Source organism: Hemicordylus capensis, chromosome 1 (assembly GCF_027244095.1).
Source record: "Hemicordylus capensis ecotype Gifberg chromosome 1, rHemCap1.1.pri, whole genome shotgun sequence".
NCBI classification, from domain to species: Eukaryota; Metazoa; Chordata; class Lepidosauria; order Squamata; family Cordylidae; genus Hemicordylus; species Hemicordylus capensis.
In genome coordinates this window covers 350,700,693-350,719,037 of record NC_069657.1, presented here as the reverse complement: position 1 = coordinate 350,719,037, position 18,345 = coordinate 350,700,693, and the positions used below count along the sequence as shown (strand labels likewise).

At 40.8% G+C, this 18,345-nt stretch overlaps 1 protein-coding gene across 6 annotated transcripts in view; it reads right to left on the bottom strand.

Annotated features, from left to right (window-relative positions):
- MYB (MYB proto-oncogene, transcription factor) overlaps positions 1-18,345 on the bottom strand; it is a 102,952-nt gene that overhangs the window by 22,122 nt on the left and 62,485 nt on the right. For 4 of the 6 annotated variants that reach the window (XM_053288345.1, XM_053288363.1, XM_053288360.1 and 1 more), the window contains exons 3-10: positions 13,566-13,637; positions 10,515-10,607; positions 8,837-9,057; positions 7,101-7,335; positions 6,097-6,177; positions 5,084-5,188; positions 2,954-3,208; positions 1,510-1,869 (exon numbers count right to left, since the gene is read on the bottom strand). In XM_053288345.1, coding sequence (XP_053144320.1) covers positions 1,510-1,869; positions 2,954-3,208; positions 5,084-5,188; positions 6,097-6,177; positions 7,101-7,335; positions 8,837-9,057; positions 10,515-10,607; positions 13,566-13,637 — 1,422 coding nt within the window. The remainder of the gene's footprint in view (positions 1-1,509; positions 1,870-2,953; positions 3,209-5,083; positions 5,189-6,096; positions 6,178-7,100; positions 7,336-8,836; positions 9,058-10,514; positions 10,608-13,565; positions 13,638-18,345) is intronic. The other 2 variants (XM_053288372.1, XM_053288379.1) reach the window with 1 other exon arrangement.

Genomic DNA, 18,345 nt, shown 5'->3' with positions numbered 1-18,345 from the left:
TCACATTTCCAGTGTTTCACCCGTACCAATTAATAAAGCCATCTTGGGTTTTATTCCAAGATTATCTATAGAAAAAAATATTGGTTTTACCCCACTGAACTTGAATGGAAATTCACCTATGCGAGGGATGCCTGAGGATATGAAAGAACCCTGCAGTTTGCCTATTGAAGATTACTGAATCCTGTGACAGAGACAATTAGATATATTTTTAAAATGGGAAAAAAACCTTCCTATTATCTCTGTCATTTTCACAGTACAGGAAGGAAAAGATGCATAGAGCTTTTTTCTTCATCATCTAAGAACTCAGATTATTGAGAAGGGCTACTTCTTCAGAGATTTAGGAAATAGTGAGGCTCTCCCACAGGCTAACCCAGGCTGGGATCAGGCCCAATCATGGCAGGGCCGTGCTACCTAGCCCAGCTTTTTACCTCAGCTTTTAGCCAGGGTTAAGAGTGTGAGCACACCATTAACCCCAGCTTCAGGGTTGTGTGTTTGCTTGGGCTGCATTCAGCCCGAGGAGACACAGAGGTAGGGGCCTAGAGCGCCTGTTTTCCCCAGGAATCCCATCAATGCACTGCGTTCATGGTGTGGTGCATTGTGGGATATCTGGAGGCTGTGTCATCCTGGCCTCCTGAGCTCCACACTGCGTGGTGCAGCATGGATCCTGGAAGTGTAGTCTGTTCTCCCAGCAACATTTCTGTGATCATTTGTGGGGGGAAGGCGAGTTGGACCAGGCTTCCCCCCTGCCCAGTCGTGTGAAAGGCCTAGTATTTTCTTGGCTGAAAACATCTTTCACCCTCACTAAACCAATATAAATATACTGGTCAATCTTTACATATCTAAGGTAGAAGTCCACAAATGGTTTAAACCAGCATATTTGCTGTTAGAGCTGCTTGGGTCTATTGATCTCAATGAAATGAAGATATTTTAAGTACGTCCACTTAACTGGTTTGAAGATGTAGCTACTCCCACACTATCCAAAATAGCATATTTTCATATCACAATTAATAATATGATGCTGATTTTTATCAGCTGTTAGTTTAGATGCCATAATTTGGATAGCATTTATTGTCTGTTTAGTTTTTTGAGGAGTTAGTAAACCGTAATTTTTTTTTAATTTTTAAAAAATTATTATTTTTTCATTTTTAGGAGTTAGTAAACTGTAAAAAGTACATGAAACATATGGAATACAAAATCCTTACAGGAAAGAGAATAGTAAATTTTGATAGGAATTAAAAAGCAAAGCAAACAAACCACTAATCCCTTCAAAATCACCAAGAATTAGACACACAGGAAAAAACCAAAAATACCAGTTAGATTTCTGAATAGTGAAGAACAAGGAGTAGAATCAAAGGAATAGTGAAGAACAAGGAGTAGAATCAAAATTGCAGCATAATCAATGAGTGAAACAGTAATTAGTAATTTGTTCCAAAGATTAGTTTCTCTATGTTGTTAACACCTTGTTGACCTTTGAGAATTAGTAATATCTGTGCAGAAATCTTGCTCTACCTGAGAGGGAGAGAATGGCAGACCTTTGACAGGGGAGCGACTAGGAGTTGAACTGCTGACATCAGCAAGTATGAAGGACTTATTATGACCACTGGCTAAGTGGCTGGAATGCCCTCTCTTTGTGCGCAGAATGACCAACGGAGCTGTGCATTTTGAGGCAGTCAAGGACTTTGGCAAGACAAGCGAGTCCTGACTCAACATGGTTTTGCTCAAGTCTGAGAGAAAGTGTCCTTCAGGCCTACACGCACTGGCCTCTGTTTGCTGAAGCTGTGGGGCTTTGCCTGAGGGAGCTTGGCTAGGCGAGGTGTCTGCTTCTTCAGAGAGTTCAAAACTGCTGAGATCACCCCATGATGAAGGATCCTGGAAACAATGGGGGGAGGCACGAATCTATGAGACAGAGTATGATGCCCCCTCATTTAAAACCAAAAACCAAAAAATTATAGCACGAACTTAACCATTTTAATAAAACGGAAAAAGAAAAAGGAACTCTTCCTCATTTAACTTAGTTTCACCCAGCTCTGACAATTTCATTGATGTGAAAATTAAAGCCTTTTTCTTCTTCTTGGCAACCGCTACATCAGTGAGAAGAGAGCCTCTGTTTTTATACAGAAGTGTGCTGTATGACCAATCTACTCTTGCGTTCCTTCAAAGAAGGCAGGATTCTTAAGTGGAAAATAATATATCAGTATTTGTAATGTTATTATAGTGAACTTGTTTCAATGTAAACCCTTAGCTGTATGCCTAGGGATAACATCCGGGGAAATGTTTTGTTCCTCAGTTCCACATGAAGGTATCAGAATGCTATGCTGTGTGGTCTCTTGAAGTATATTTTAGAAAAGGAAGTGAGTAACACTACATACATTACATAAAGAAGCAGAAATTCAGAAAGACATATAGTACTATACACAGTCACTTGGAAGAGAATTAAAAATACATGCAAGGTCTTTTTCTCAACTTACACTTTGATTTCGCTTTTGAAGGCACAGCATATTTAGAAATAATTTTAAAACTTAGATTTTAAGTGAACCAGGTCACGTAATATATCTTTGAAATGTAACATATAACCAAAATGAGAAATGCAATAATTGTTCTATATGTCCTCATTATAGATAGCTGTTTTTCTGTTGGAGCCCACAAAACCTCTTAGCTAGATTAACTCCCTGATCCTATCCATGTTTTACTCAAAAGTACTGTTTATTTCAACAGGACTTACTTCCAAGTAAATATACACAGGATTGGGCTGCAAGCCTTTTAAAGTGTTTTGTAGCTTGCAGCTAAAAAACAGCAATCATGTGGCAATGGTGAAAGCTATTGCTTATATTTATCCATGACACCAGTTCATCCAGTAAAGGAGGACTGTACAAAATAAACCGGACTGATATAAAAGTAGCATACACCTCTAGTCCTATTAATTTGCACCTTAGCAGATGACCATTCTACTTACAGAATCTATTAGCTGAAGTGTTTCTGCAAATTCTAAGAGATTCTTAACATTATCCAGGAAATTACTCTGAACGATCATGCATCTTGCAGGGGATGCACTTTCTTCAGGCAAGCAGCCATGGTCCACTGGTGGAGATGGAGTGCAGTGATGATGCTCGCCCAAAGAGGAAATGGGTGCACTGTTACCACTAGTTCTGGTATTGTCCGCAATTGTGGTGCTGTGCCATCCTGGGTAATCTGATGTGTGGTTCTGTGTCTAAAGGAAGGGGGAGGGGGGCACGGAAGAGGAGGCAGAAAGAGAAAGAGGCAGAAGGAACTTAGCCATGAAATTGCACAAGGTGTCAGATGGCTGTTGAAGGAAAAGATAAAAGTGGTTGCATCATCTCAGCACTTAATGCCTATGAAACAGTTGTCAAGATGTTTCCTTTCATCAGTGCAGCAAGAGCTTGTTTGAAAGGGTAGTAAATTTATAGCTCTCATTTTGGCATTACCTCATCTTGTGCAACAACTCTGCATCCTGGGCAAGTAATCTATGTATAATAAACAATATAGCTTATACTCATATGTTGTTACTCCAAAGTCCATTAAGTACCTGAAGCTACTTATTTTTGAAAAGGAAATGACAAAATGTTCCTCTAGTGCAAACTCCGCTCAATCTGCACCTAAGGGATTTAGAAGCTAAAGAAGGTGAAATCCGAATCTTATTAGAGGTCACTGGCAAAATTTCCATTGATTTTCATGGATCTGGATTTTACCAGAGTTGCCTTTTTTTTTTAAACTTCCCCTTGTCTTCCCTCTATCCCTGGCTAGAGCTACAGCTTACACCAATGCAATGAAAAGGCTGTAAAATCAACGTGGTTAGGAAAGCAGAAGAGCAAATTAACAGAAATCTCTTCCAGTATAATCATGCAAGAGAAGAAATTGCAAAACATAAACTAAAAGTTAGAAATGGCTAAAGTAACATGTCATGCACACAGCCATTTTATTATTAACTACAAATGAATTACTAAGTCATATGAATTATTATTCATAGAAGTCTCTGCTGGCTATCATTTTTTCTGTAGTACCTACAGTATATTAAGTTTTTCTGTAACCTGCTGTGCTATTTTTCACAAATTACACTGGAGAGAGAGAGAGAGAGAGAGAGAGAGAGAGAGAGAGAAGGAGAATTTTCAGTAATCGTCAGCACTGGTGTCACACATGCAATTATAGAATCTAACTTTCCTCAAGGAGAAACAATACCAAACATGCAGCAATCTTAACATTATTTAGGCTGTGATTTCCAGACCACCATGTGTGTCCAGTCTGTGGTATGTGTGCGTCAGGAGGCACAGGCAGCAGAAACACGTGGCACTTATGAGGGGAGCAGAAGGGTCCCTAGATGTAGCTAGAGAACAGAGTCTCATTTCTGCCTGCCTCTCCCACCTGGTGCTGTTTATTGGTTACTGGGCACATCAGAGTAGCCTGTGGTACCCTTGCTCAAAAGAAGAATGACCATTATTGTTCTGGACTGCCTTCAGTGGCTTGAGAATCACAGGCTAAGCTGCAATATACAGCTGAAGGTTAAAAAAAAGTACAGCAGAGAGAAAATACTGAAGAAAGAGGCACTACATTTTCATTATTAAAAAATACTGCATGTTCTAAGAAACGTAAGTCCCCCCAGAATGGAACCTGGCAGGGATTTCTTGGGCTGAATATGTAAATCAGTGGCTGCTTTTGTAGTTCAGTGGCAGAGCACTTCCTTCGCATGCAGAAGGCCCCTGGTTCCATTTCTGGCATCTCCAGATGGTGCTGGTAAAGGCACCCCTCTGAAACCCTAGAGAGTCACCGCCCAATGAGAGGAGGCAGTACTGAGTTAGAGGGACCAACAGTCTGACTCCGCCTAAGGAATCATATGTTCATGGTATATAAAAGCAAATATGCTGAAAATATGTAACTTGCAATAGGGCAGGAAGGAGGGAGTAAATATATATAGAGAGATGATGAACTCCTAAATCCCGTTCAATGGAAATATAGAGCCTTGGTTAGTGTCAAAAGAAGAGGGAAAGTTAAAAAAAAAGAGAGAGTACAAAAGAGAAGCACTGGGGTAAAGCTGCTATCCCTCCATCCAAGCACACGGTGACATTCTTACTGGTAATGCCTGCTGCCCTTTCAGTTCATTCTCAGTCGACATTAGTAGTAACTCTAATTCCTTTATTCGTTTTTCTTTCTCAGGGTCTTCATCATTATAGTGTCTCTGCAATTAAGAGTTAAGGGAAAAGACAAGGTAAAGGCCTGGTTGGATGTCACAATTACAATGATGATGGCTTGCCATCTTGCAGAAGTGCAACCAACTTAGCCGGAAAGGCTCTTCAACTGTAGCCTTCTCAGGGCAAAAGCTTAAATCTCTGTACAGAAATTAAAGTGAAAACCAAGAATCCTAAGATATCACTGTGGATGTCCGTCGATGTGATTACAGCTTGCCCCAGTACTTTTCATTTAGATGAGTATATATTCCCTCCCAGATCCGGTTTTCTTTTGAGAGAGAAACATAACACTGGTTCCCTACTAACCACAATTAGCAAAGCAGATGCGAGTTTTTGAAAAGTCTGCTCTGTCCCCTCCCTGGAGCAAACTGCCCCCTTCACTGCCTTCATACTCACCAATGATAACTGCAGTTGAAGCAACCCTGGGTTTCCCTTGAATTGTATTATATTTCGTTCAACTGTACTTTTTGTTTTATATTGTAGGGTTGTTGCTGTTTTTCAGATCTTGTAAACTGCTTTTAATCCAACTGATGGCACTGCAGTCATACAAATAAACAAACAAACCTGGAGCCGAAAGCCACTTCCAACTGTGGTCTGATTTATGGGAAAATCTGGTTAGCCTTAACTGCTGCTAACAAACTATTTGATCACAGTTGATGGTGGGGGTATTTGCTCCAGAGAGGGGATGGAATATGTATTTCCAAGGCTGGGAATCAGGAGGGAACAGAGGGTGGCCGAGGGCCATTGTTATATCTGAACACTTCAACATCCACCATGTTAAAGAGCTGGACCTTTGTATCTCTGTGTGTGTGTTTTGGCAAAGCAAGACATTTGCATCTAACTTGCATATGAAATATGTAACAAATCAACTCTTGAAGAGATCTTTAAAATGATCTACCTGAATAGCTGCAGCAGCCGGTTGGGGTACATTAACAATATTTACATGAAGTGCTACTGGATATGGGATCTGAGCAGAGACCTAGACCGAAAAAACAAAGAAAACTTAGTTTATTTTATGCTGTTTTTCATATCTCCCAATGAGGCTGGACTAAACATAAAAGACGCACAGTGATTTTTACGCCACTTCTTTGAAGCAAAACTAATACCTAATTTCAAATGGAACAATTTAAGACCTTTAAGATGAAGGTCAAACTATAGTATTGTGAGCAGTTACGTCAGAAAAAACTCTCACCACCTATAACAAAATTGATCCATGGTATTGGTGATCGCTTGTGCTGGGTTGAAGGTTAACAACTCAAAATTCTGAAAATCTCCAAGGAGGAAAAAGCCCTGCTTGTGGTCTTCCCAAAAGCATTTGAGTGACCAACCAGATGCTGGACAAGGTGGTCCGATCAAGCAGGCTCTTCTTATGTTCTTTTTCATAAAAAGAATAGCCAACATCCAGGTTAAAGAAGCTCCACTGCTATGCAAGAAGTAGCAGTGCTCTCGATGACTTTGAGTAATTCAACAACAATCACAATGAGCTGGGGGGGACCACACAAAGTTTGACAAGCTGTTCTCCTCTGGAAGTTTTCTGTGCCCCCCCCCGCCCCGCAAAAGTTCCTGAGAGCTGTTCGATTCACCTCACTGAATCAAGATGAAAAACACTGACAAAAACTGAAACACCTTTTTAGAAGAAAGGGAGAACCAAGCATTTAAGTGCCTAAAGTGAGGTCTCCTAGCTAGCCTCCTTCTCAACTTCTGTGCATTGTCTAAGAGCACCTGATGCTATAATGTGGCTAAAGCTAAGGAGTTGGCATGGATCATCTGGAAGTCCCATGTAAGAGCAGGATGTAACTATTATACACACTTTTTAAAGAAGAAGCCTTCTTGGGGGTAACAATTACAATATCTTATTACTATTTAGGTGGTCAACTTACTGAACTTTCCCCATCAACTTACATTTTGTGTCTCAGAAATATGATAATAGGAGTAGTCATTGGTAGGTGGGGTCTGAGTGGCTGTTGGCAGCTGCACAGAAGGTGGAGTGTGAGCAAAGCCCATTAAATGGTTATTCTTCGGAAAACTTGTGGCTACCGAGGGCTGGTTGGCTTTGGAAGACTCTTGAAGATAACCTTCCTGTTCAACCTTTCGACGCATTGTAGAATTCCAGTGGTTCTTGATAGCATTATCAGTTCTGCACAAGAATACATGTATATGAAAAAATACTGTATAAGTAGAATTTTCAAGCATTAATAAGGTTAACTGTTAGAAAACTGAAGCCTGTAATACTGTTAATGAATGTAAATAGTTTAGCATGTGGTTCCCCAGATAATTCCAACTCATTCTGCATGATAACCGGGCAATTTGTGAGCTCTCTTGAGGACCTATCTCTATTTCTACTCACAGGGACAAACTAGATATGTCAAAAGAGACACGCTATTAGGATCTATAGCATTTGAAAAATAATTATTTTTATTGATTTTCATATACACACCTAAATAGCCGCAACATTAGTGAATCAACAAGATAAGCCAATATAATAATCCAAATACACCTGCTTCAAAGACTGGTGAAGTGGCAGCTTGAGAGATGGAGTTTAGCCCTTTCCCCAGTTTAAATTGCCTTTTTGGACTAATGGCAGCTTCAAAGGGTGGGAATAAAGAAAAGGCAAGGGGCAAAAGTAACTTTCTCCCAAAGCACCAGTTCTAATCTTCAAAGCAGGTATGTGGGGCTGCTAATTAGTTTAAAAAAAACAACCACCACCACAAGTGAGGAAGATCCTCATGATGGATCACCCACACAATATCTAGTATGACCCTCCAATTACCTTCATGTCCTTCTTGGGACACACCTACTAGAAACATGGGTTTCTAGGAGGTGTGTCTACAAATGCATGTTTCCAGTGGGTATGGCCTTGGTGTTCATGCTCAGTGAAGGCAATATGGTAATTTAAAAACAGCCAGATTTTCTTTTTCCTGCAGTATTCCTTCAGAGGATTCAGAAGATATTTAGTTGTTTAATAAATAGCAATAATAATATCATGATTATCAGTTAAGATGGGTTTTACACTCATGCTATCATACTTTGCAGAACAAGTTTCTATTTGCTGCAGAGTGTATCACAGATTATGAAGAAGAAGGGGAAAGCATAAAGTTAATCATGCATCCTTTTTCCTCACTTCAACTGGAGCATGAGTAGTGGGACATGGATCTTCATCTAAGCTCATAACTATCTCCAAATGAAAGATCAGCAAATTCCATTCCCCACATTTCATTTTATAGCATAAAAAGTAAAGACACATTTCCCTTATTTCACTGTAGCATATGAAGCAGTCCACGTGATCACCTGGGTCGTAAGGGATCTACTCAGCCTTAAATCATCCATGACAGACATTTGCCAAGTCTCTTCAGGGAATACAACAACAACTTTCTTAAGGTGCCCAAATGGTTAGAAAACTCACCTTAAAATCAAAACTAAAATTAAGTTAAACTTAACTTCAAATCTACGTACAAAATACTGCACACAATTTATCTCAACTGCTCTGATTCTGCAACCACTCACATATATGAATAAATCAGGAGCACCATTTGCCTTTTAAGATACATTCTACTTGTTCTGCTAATAAAGACAACATAACCAGTCTGGGCCATCCCCTCCCCAGCTGTTTCTTTCCTTTTAAAAGACTGTGTCATTACCGTCCAGGCAGCAACTTTGCAATTTCTGCCCATCTGTTTCCCAGCCTCTTGTGCGCTTGATAAATAATTCTATCTTCTTCTTCTGTCCAGGAGGTTTTCTTAACTTCCGGATTCAAGTGGTTGTGCCATCGCTCCCTGCATTGTTTTCCAATCCTTCCCTTCAAGTGCTTTGCGATGACAGACCAGCGCTTTGGGCCATATTTCTGTACAAGCTCTATCACCTTCAAAGGAACACAAAAACATCACCTCTGTAGCTTAAGTGTTGTGTAACAGGAACAGACTGCAGTCATTCACTGTTGTTTCGGTGAAGATTAGAGCTGAGGGTTGATTAAAGAAATACACTATGGTTTTGGGAAGTGAGCGGGAAGAGAGCCCTGGGCTGCCCACACAATGGCCGGCTCCGAGATGGAGCCAGCGGGGACCGGGGAGCTCGGGGGCCGCATGGCCCCCGGAAGCCCCAGTATGCCCTGCGCGAGCACACAGGGCATTCTGGGGAGACCCCTGAGCCGTGAAGCTGCTTTTAAGCCTCCCGGCCGGGGGTCTACTCACGAGTAGCTGCGCCGCAGAGCCGCAGCTACTCACGAGCAAATAGCCCGGGTTTGCGGAGTGCTCGCTCCGCAAACCCGGGCTAAGGGGTGGGCTATAGGAGCGGGTTAGCCACTCCAGAATCACCGGGCTCGGCTGTGAGCCTGGTGGTTCTTACAATCACAAAAATCGGGCTAGGATTTTCCTAGCCCGATTTTTGTGATCATAAGAATAGCCCCTATTAGTTATATCTTTTAACCCCCAGCACAGCACCTCCAGTGACTGTTGCTGGTGTCTATCTTATGTTTCTTTTTAGATTGTGAGCCCTTTGGGGACAGGGAGCCATCTTATGTTATTTATTTGTTATTTCTCTATGAAAACCACCCTGAGCCATTTTTGGAAGGGTGGTATAGAAACTGGATAAATAAATACATAATAAGTAACTCATAACTATATTAAGTGTGCATATGAATAAAATAATTACTAAAAAGAGGCACACAGATGACATAGCAGGCACCATCTTAGAAGAGGTTTCAACTACATGCAGCAGGCCTAACAAAGTTTCTCAAAATGACTTCCACCAAGTTGATACCAAGTTGATATCATCATCAACATCATCATCATCCTGACATGGCACTCTTCCTAAGAGTTCACAGGGCTTTATAACCCCCACAACCCAGTTAGAAAGGACAGTGTTATTATTCAGAAACAGCTGGGGGAACAGCTGGGAATGATGTGCAGGAAAACCCCAATGATAATTATCTAGGAAAAAACCCAATACAGTGTCAATTTTATTGCCATTCCAGTATTGTTATCCCCATATTAAATATATTATTAATTATTATTATTAAAGATGGAGGGGTTGTGGCTAAAAGCCTACTCTTATGAGGTCACGGATGCTACTTCAGTATGACTGCCTAGTTCATGGCTCAGTTTGTCAAACAACAGCAATCTCACATGAGCAGTTCACTTTAGCAGTGACATAAGGTACTACTGGATTACAATGGAAATGTGAAGTTTCCTTCTTAGAGAGAAGAGACTCTAAGTAAGGATACAGAGAGAGAGAGAGAGAGAGAGAGAGAGAGAGAGAGAAATTCACTGACACCATATTTCATGCCCGTGACGTGATGAGAGTAAACAAAATATTACTCACTCTTTGATCTTCTTCTTTAGTCCATGGCCCTTTGATAAGTTCTGGGTTTAGTACTTTCTGCCACCGATGCTGGCACTGTACATCTGTCCGATTCTAACAATACAAAAGAATCCCCACCAAACCATTGCATAAATGCTACAAATGTGCAAAACCTTGCAATTTAACTAATACCCTATGGGTATGCTTCTGAGCTGGAATATCATGGCATTAAAACACTTATCAGCATATGTGTTTGCTCTACAAAAAATCCCCTCTGTATTTTATTGTTCACATCAGAATCAAAGAAAATCAGTAAAGGGTCATAGACATAGCTAAGGCTGAAATTTGGGTTTTCAGCAGGAGATGGCAGCTTTTTTGGCTGCTTCAACTAGAAAAGCGCATTTCTACCTTTTCATAATTTCTAACATTTTCAATCACAGCAATTACAGATATTGAACAACTTCATGTTATATATATATATATATATTAGTTACATCTTAACATACCAGCTTTCCCCACCTCCCAACAAAGGCTACACCATCAAGAACAATTCATATGGGTGTACAGAATACTGCATTTTCTCATGTAAAAGATTTCTTTTAAATCTTAAAAAAAGATTTTTAAAAACAACTTTATTAGAATAAAATTTACATTGCAGAACAAAATTAATCCAAACACAAACAGCAAAACATCATACGACAAACCCCGATTCACCAATCCATCCTCCTTCTAATATTACCTGGGGTAAGAAGACAACCATAATTCTCCTAATTGGTATAAAGAATGAAACCTGACCATATTACATAAAAAGAGCTATTTACAGTCTGGTTTGCATGGGACTGAATAATATGGGTTAACTTTTCTGATATTGTGATATGCCATAGATGCTTATACCAGATATCCATTGACCTGGTTTGATTTTTCCAGTACTTGGCTATAGCTAACCTGGCCGCAGTTACCAAAAACACCACTAATTTTTTTGATGACACATCTGTATTGACCCCAGAAAATATATTTACTAACGCCAGCTGGGGGCATAATCCTATTTTCTGATTTGTGATCTTGCTCATCTCCGTGAATACCTCTGACCAAAAGTATAAGACCCGGGGGCAGGTCCACCAAAGGTGTCCACCCTTCATCATACAACCTGGGGCAGGCCCACCCTTCATCCCACAATCACTTCAGCAAAGCGAGGAACTTTGTGAATGTGTGCTAATTTTACTGGGGTCAGGTACCATCAATGAAAAACTTTGAGAAAGTTCTCCTTAATTTGGGCCGAGTAGGAAATAACTGGTTTGCATTTCTAAATGTTCAACCATTCCTGGTCTTTGATTTCCTGTTGGAAGTAATTTTCTCAAGCTACTTTGAGGCCAGGTAGAGGGTAAAATGTGTGGTTTATAATCAGCTCATATAATTTTGAAACCACACCTTCAAGGGAGTCCCAAGGCTCCCAGTACCAGTACTTTGAATTTTGTTAATTGCCTGTTAGCTTGAACTGTTATTGCTGGGGTGGTTACAAAGGATCTGAACTGTAAAAGATGTATTCGTGTATAGTGCAGAGGATCCAGAACTTCCCCTATAGCCTCTAGGTCGATGGGGTTTCCATGCTGATAAAAATCTGGCAACTTCCAGATCAGTAGCCTCCAACAGTTGAGGAAATGTGAACAGTCCAACAAATTTAGGGTGGCAAAAATTGGAATAAGAGGTGAATAAGGGGGCGCCAAACTCTTATACCATTTTGCTCAAGTCTTAAAAGTGGCACTCAGAAAACAGATGTCTGCTGCTTTAAACTTGGTAATCCAATCTGGCATAGAAGGTAAACTTTTAACTCTAAAGGAGTACTGATCAACCACTTCTATCTTGACCCAAGAGTTAATTTCAACATTGGTCAGCATCTGTAAGATGTTTCGGAGGTGAAAAGCCTCATAATAGGCAGGTAAGTATGGGACTCCTATTCCACCGTTAGCTGTTTTTGTATAACGAACGCTATATCAAAGCCTTGGTTTTTATTTAAGATGAATAAAAGAGATAAAAATTCTTTGCCATCTCTGCAGAGTGTTGGCAGATACAGTAATTGGTAAAATTTGAAACAAAAATAATAATTTGGGAAGTAAATACATTTTAAGTACTGCTACCTGCCCCAACCAGGAAAGGTTAATCCCTTTCCACTTCCAAATCTTTCTTTTGATAGTTTTTAATACTGGGAAATTCAATTTTAATACTGGGAAATTCAAATTTTTGAGATTTGTGAGATTCTTGGAAATGTACACTCCCAGGTATCATATCTTTTTGGAGGCTTTGGTGATGCCCAATTTTAATTATGCCCTTTTGAGACTTAGTACTGATCCCAGTACACAAGATTTCTGATTTAGAAAGGTTTTTAAACCCACTACCTTTTCAAAATTTAACAACTCATCCTGTATAGATGAAATAGACTGTAAGGGATCTGCTAATATTCCAGCAGATCCCCCACAATATTAACTTAGAAACAATTTTATCTATTACATCCTCATCCTTAGAGTGTTCGCAATATGCAAGTTTAACAAAAATATAATGTTCCAAACACACTAACCAGACTAGCCTTGTTACTGGTGTTACTTTCCCCTCATGTTTTTGGAATAAAGGTTCTTGCTGTTATTAACCGATAAGTGATATATTAATTTCATATGATTATATAAATAATAGAATAAACGTAATCTGCAGCATTTCAACTAAACAAAAAAAAATATCACAAACAAAACCATGCATTTAACAAGCAGCAGCAACTACGGATCAAAGTCAGTTTCTATTCTGCACTGAGGCTTTTTTGTTCCATTGATATATATGATGTACCAACCATCTGTTGTATAAATAAAATCCCTCCCAAAGGCTTTTAACATTTTCCTTCCTCCATTTCACATGAGAAGTGAAAGAAATACATTTAAACATGAGTGTACACGGTAGAGTGTTCTGCAAGCCTCCCAAATTGCTATAATTGTATTAAGTCCCCATCTGTAATTATGAAACAACCTCTCCCTCCTTTCCCCCACTGATAAATGTGTGGTTATAAAACAGAAAACGAGGCCTACTTACAGGAAGGAAATTGGCAATAACTTTCCAATCTTCTGTGCCATTCTGCTCCACAAGTTTCTTTAGCTTCTCATCCTAAGAAGAAGAGGCTGTTTTCAGTTCAAATTGCTTGCATGTTTTTCAATTCGAAGGTTGAGAGAAAAAATATTAAGGCAATACTATGCACTCCTGAATATCACTGCATCTTGTTTTTCACAGATATGGAAGCGGAAATCACCAGTTTGACTATGCTATGTATATTATAGGTTCTCCCCCTCCCCTGAGTTATCAGCAGGATCTTAACTTTGCTGGCCAACTTTCAAACTAAAGTAGCACTGGTACTACATGGGAGAGGCAACTTTCACTGATCTCCCCTTCCCTCTGAAGCCACTGAGCCCTGCCCCCCGCCACCTCCCCCCCCCCCAAAAAAAGTTGAGGGTCATGCAACCAAAGAGCGTGACTTTTTATATTCTTGAGTTATAAATTGGTAACATAATTTGGGATCAGCAGTGAAAAACCAAACGATTAGCACACTCTATATGTATCAGAAAGAATGGGCTTTTCTTATGTTCTTATCAGAACTGCTAAAGAGCTAAATAATTAAATGGCATACTAACCAATCCTAGGCAAGTTTGCTAGAAAGTAAATCCCACTGCGTCCAATGAGCAAACTCCCTAAAGAATTGCATCTTTAGTCAGCCATCTGCAAATCCACTTGCCAGCTCACCAGTGATGAGTGCCCCCAACCCTCTGGTAAGCAGGCCATTCACACAGATCTCCCCAGAGGTCTCATTGCCACTGCCACTTTTGAGAAGGTAAGGAGCAGCAGGAGAAGGCTCCCTGCCATCTCCACATCCCACTGCAAATGGCAGAAGAGCTGCTTCTTTCCTAAGCCTATGTGCCAGCAAAGGATCTTAGGGAAGAGAAGGGATTGATGGTGACCACAAATAATGGCTGGCTAGTGAGCTACGCCTAAATTGGTGGGTCTCTGCCTTTAGCCTTTTCTAAAAGCCACACCCTCCTGTTTTAATATATCAACAGAGCAATCTTATGCATACTAGCTCAGGAGTAAGCGTCACTGAACCCAATGTGACTTACTTCTGAGTAAATCTGAGGTTGCACTATAAGGCTGCAATCCTATGCACACTTAATCAGGGCTTACTCCCAACGAAGTGTCCATCCATATGCCACTACTGACAGTGGCTGAGAACCTAGTGAACTAAGTTCGGCTACAGATCTACAAATATACACAGGTCTGGTGCTGTAAGCAGCAGCAGACTCATGTTGCATCCCCCTCCCCCTGTAATATGTAATAAAGTTTATGTCATGACCCTGCTTGTTTCTCTACCACAAAGCACTGGCTGGAAGTGGAAACGAAACACACAGTGCAATAATATTAGGAGACAGCTAAGATTTACTATGTGCTACAGAGAGCCAGAATTCAGCATACAGTTGGTATTTTTGGTGGCGGCCCCATTTTTTCTTCACATTCCAAGTTCAATCCTCTCCTGCTACTCTACACTGGCACTGTTGCAGTACAAAAAGTACGCATCACGGAACATAGAGATGAGGAGCTATAAGAGGGCAATTCATCATTTTGGTAACCATTAAGTCATCTGTATCTTAGAACATTTAAGCGGTTACAGTGCTACTGGAAGTCATGCTAAACAGACCAGTCATAGGAACATAGGAAGCTGCCATATATTGAGTCAGACCATTGGTCCATCTAGCTCAGTACTGTCTACACAGACTGGCAGCAGCTTCTCCAAGGTTGCAGGCAGGAATCTCTCTCAGCTCTATCTTGGAGAAGCCAGGGAGGGAACTTGGAACCTTCTGCTCTTCCCAGAGCGGCTCCATCCCCTGAGGGGAATATCTTACAGTGCTCACACAGCAAGTCTCCCATTCATATGCAAGCAGGGTGGACCCTGCTTAGTTAAGGGGACAAGTCATGCTTACTACCACAAGACCAGCTCTCCTCTCTCCTCTCCAATCTTGTCAGGAGATTCCTGTGATGATGCCAACATTTGCTACCCTGTCAGCCATCCTAGTTATGCATCTCTTTAGGACAAAATGCTTCATACCACTCTATGACAGCCCATTATGCACAAGTCTGATGGTCAATTTAAACATTACAGTAAGCAGACTACTGAATAGTAATTAGTTGTGGTGTTGCTTCACATGGAAGGTGTAATATCTGATTGCCATGTGCGCTGGCAGAAGTGTGATCATGTTTTTGTGCCAATGCACACACAGTAAGGGATTTTCAAACGTAATGCCAAGCATGCCCAGTGCCATCATGCAGAAGCATTTTTCAGTGGCTTCACTCAAGGTTAGGGTGTAACGTTTAAATTGACTGTAAGCCATTATAGTGAAGTACAGGCTTAATTAGTTTATAGATTAGACTGCAATCTCTAAACTATTTCCAGGCAGTTTAATACTAGTTCAGAGAAAGCTGTTCAAAAACTGCTGCCTTGTGATAATGTGACTCCATAAGCTTTACCAAAGGTTTAGGAAGCAGAACACTAGATCCAAATGACTATTCAGGAGGACTGCAGAGCACTACAGTATCAGATGAAGGCTTTGAGAAATTACTTGCTAATGTTTATATATCGACATCAGTTAGCGAAGCTAATCAGGCCAAAACAACAGTAAAAAATTGGATTACAAAGTAATGAAACCAGCTTAAATTACTACGGAACCACAGGGCAAAGCAAAATTTTCAATACAGTAGTTTATACTGAAAATAAATCCAAGTGTGTTGGTTATCAGAGTACTCAACCTCTTACATTTAGTTTTTCAAAAAGAGTGCACATTTAATGTCGGGTTAGGTGGTTAAAAAGCTGTGCTTCTTCAGTATCCTGAGCTGCTATTCTAGAAGTACAATTCAATTGTTGAAAAGCTTCAGGCAGCTTACTTGTTTATATAATGGACTAATCATTACTGAGCTTTAAAAGATCAACCCCACAACATCAAAGGTTTCTGTCTGGAACCAATGCTTGTGTAAATTGTTCCCATCTCTTTAATTGTCTTGTATGGACTGTCTTCCCAAAAGACACAGCAGGAGAGGTCAAGAGAACCGATGCAAATCCTACGTCACTTCCCTTGCCAGACCTGAAGTCATAAGGGCAAAAGTTCACATTCAATGGCTAAAATCCAGACTAATATTGTGCATGCTGAATGATGTTTTATGTGCACAATAGGCAAGGGGAAATTTTCCCCGACCCCAATATTGTGCATGCTGAATGATGTTTTATGTGCACAATAGGCAAGGGGAAATTTCCCCTGACCCCTCCTTTCCTCTTGAGCTCTTTGTGGCTCCCAAAAATATAACTCTGGGGGCTGCAGGACTCTCTGTGGCAGTAAGATATTGCACATCCTTCAGTACTCATGTGGCAACTATTACAACACAAACAAGAAGATCTGGCATTCATATTAATCAAATAAAGTTTAAGGGTGTCTTTAAAATGTCCATGCTTCATTAGTTGATGACCACTACAATTCATTTGGAGCACAACAAATGCAAATATAGATGTTCAGAGCACAACACTGAGGTTTATATGTTGCTCAAGGTTCAATGATTTTTTCAATTGCTCCTGTAAACTCTGGATCAGGTGCTTAATGCCAGTTGGCACATCCATGCCACACTGCAGTCCAGATGAGTCAAACAGGACTTTAGCTCTAACTGCAAGTACAGTCCTGGAACTGGAGAAGGTGCAGAAGAAGGAAAACAAGATGATCAGGGGACTAGAAGCAGGGATCCTCAATGTTGGGCCCCCAGATGTTCTTGGACTTCAACTCCCATAATCCCCAGGTCCAGTGGCCTTTGGCTGGGGATTATGGGAGTTGAAGTCCAAGAACATCTGGGGGCCCAACGTTGAGGATCCCTGGCAGAGCACCTTCCTTATGAGGTAAGGCTACAACACTTGGGGCTTTTTAGCTTAGGGAAAAAAACAACTGAGGGGAGATATGATAGAGGTCTATACAATCATGCATGGTGTGGAGAGAGAGAAGTTTTCTCCCCTGCTGCTCCCCACTTAACACTAGATCTAGGGGTTATCTGATGAAACTGATTGCCAAAAAATGTAGGACCAACAAAAGGAAGCATTTTTTCATACAGCGCATAATTAACCTGTGTAATTTTCTGCCATAGGATGTGATTACTGCCAGCAGTTTGGATGGCTTTAAGAGGGGTTTAGATAAATTCATGGAACACAGGTCTATCAATGGCTACTAGTCTGAGGGCTATAGGCCACCTCCAGCCTCAGAGGCAAGATGCCTCTAAATGCCAGTTGTAGGGGAGCAACAGTAGTAGAGAGGGCATGCCCTCAGCTCTTGCCTGGGGCTTCCCAGAAGCATCTGGTGGGCCACTGTGTGAAACAGGATGCTGGACTAGATGGGCCTTAAGCTTGATCCAGCAGGGCTGTTCTTATGTTTTTATACAAGGTGACCGGTGTTCCCTCTAAGGTGTGTGCATGTGAGCATGCTCACACATTTTTTAAGTCAGCTCAGTTAATTTTAGCTCCCACTCAGGTTGAATCAGGAAGGTCCCAACCTGAATTCACATTTGCACACACTGCCTTGATACTGCTGCCCAGAACAAAACTCATTCTACACACTGATGAAAAAGGTTAGAGAGAACACTGAAGGTGACTGCATGTATTCCCTATCCTAGAACCTTCTCCACTTTGCCATGAATCCATAGCATGAATACCACTCCACTAACTTGTATGGAGAAATGGAAAGAGTCTGCAATAATGGAAAACTAGAGGCAAGGCATAGTCTCCTCTGCCCCCATCTCAGATCCT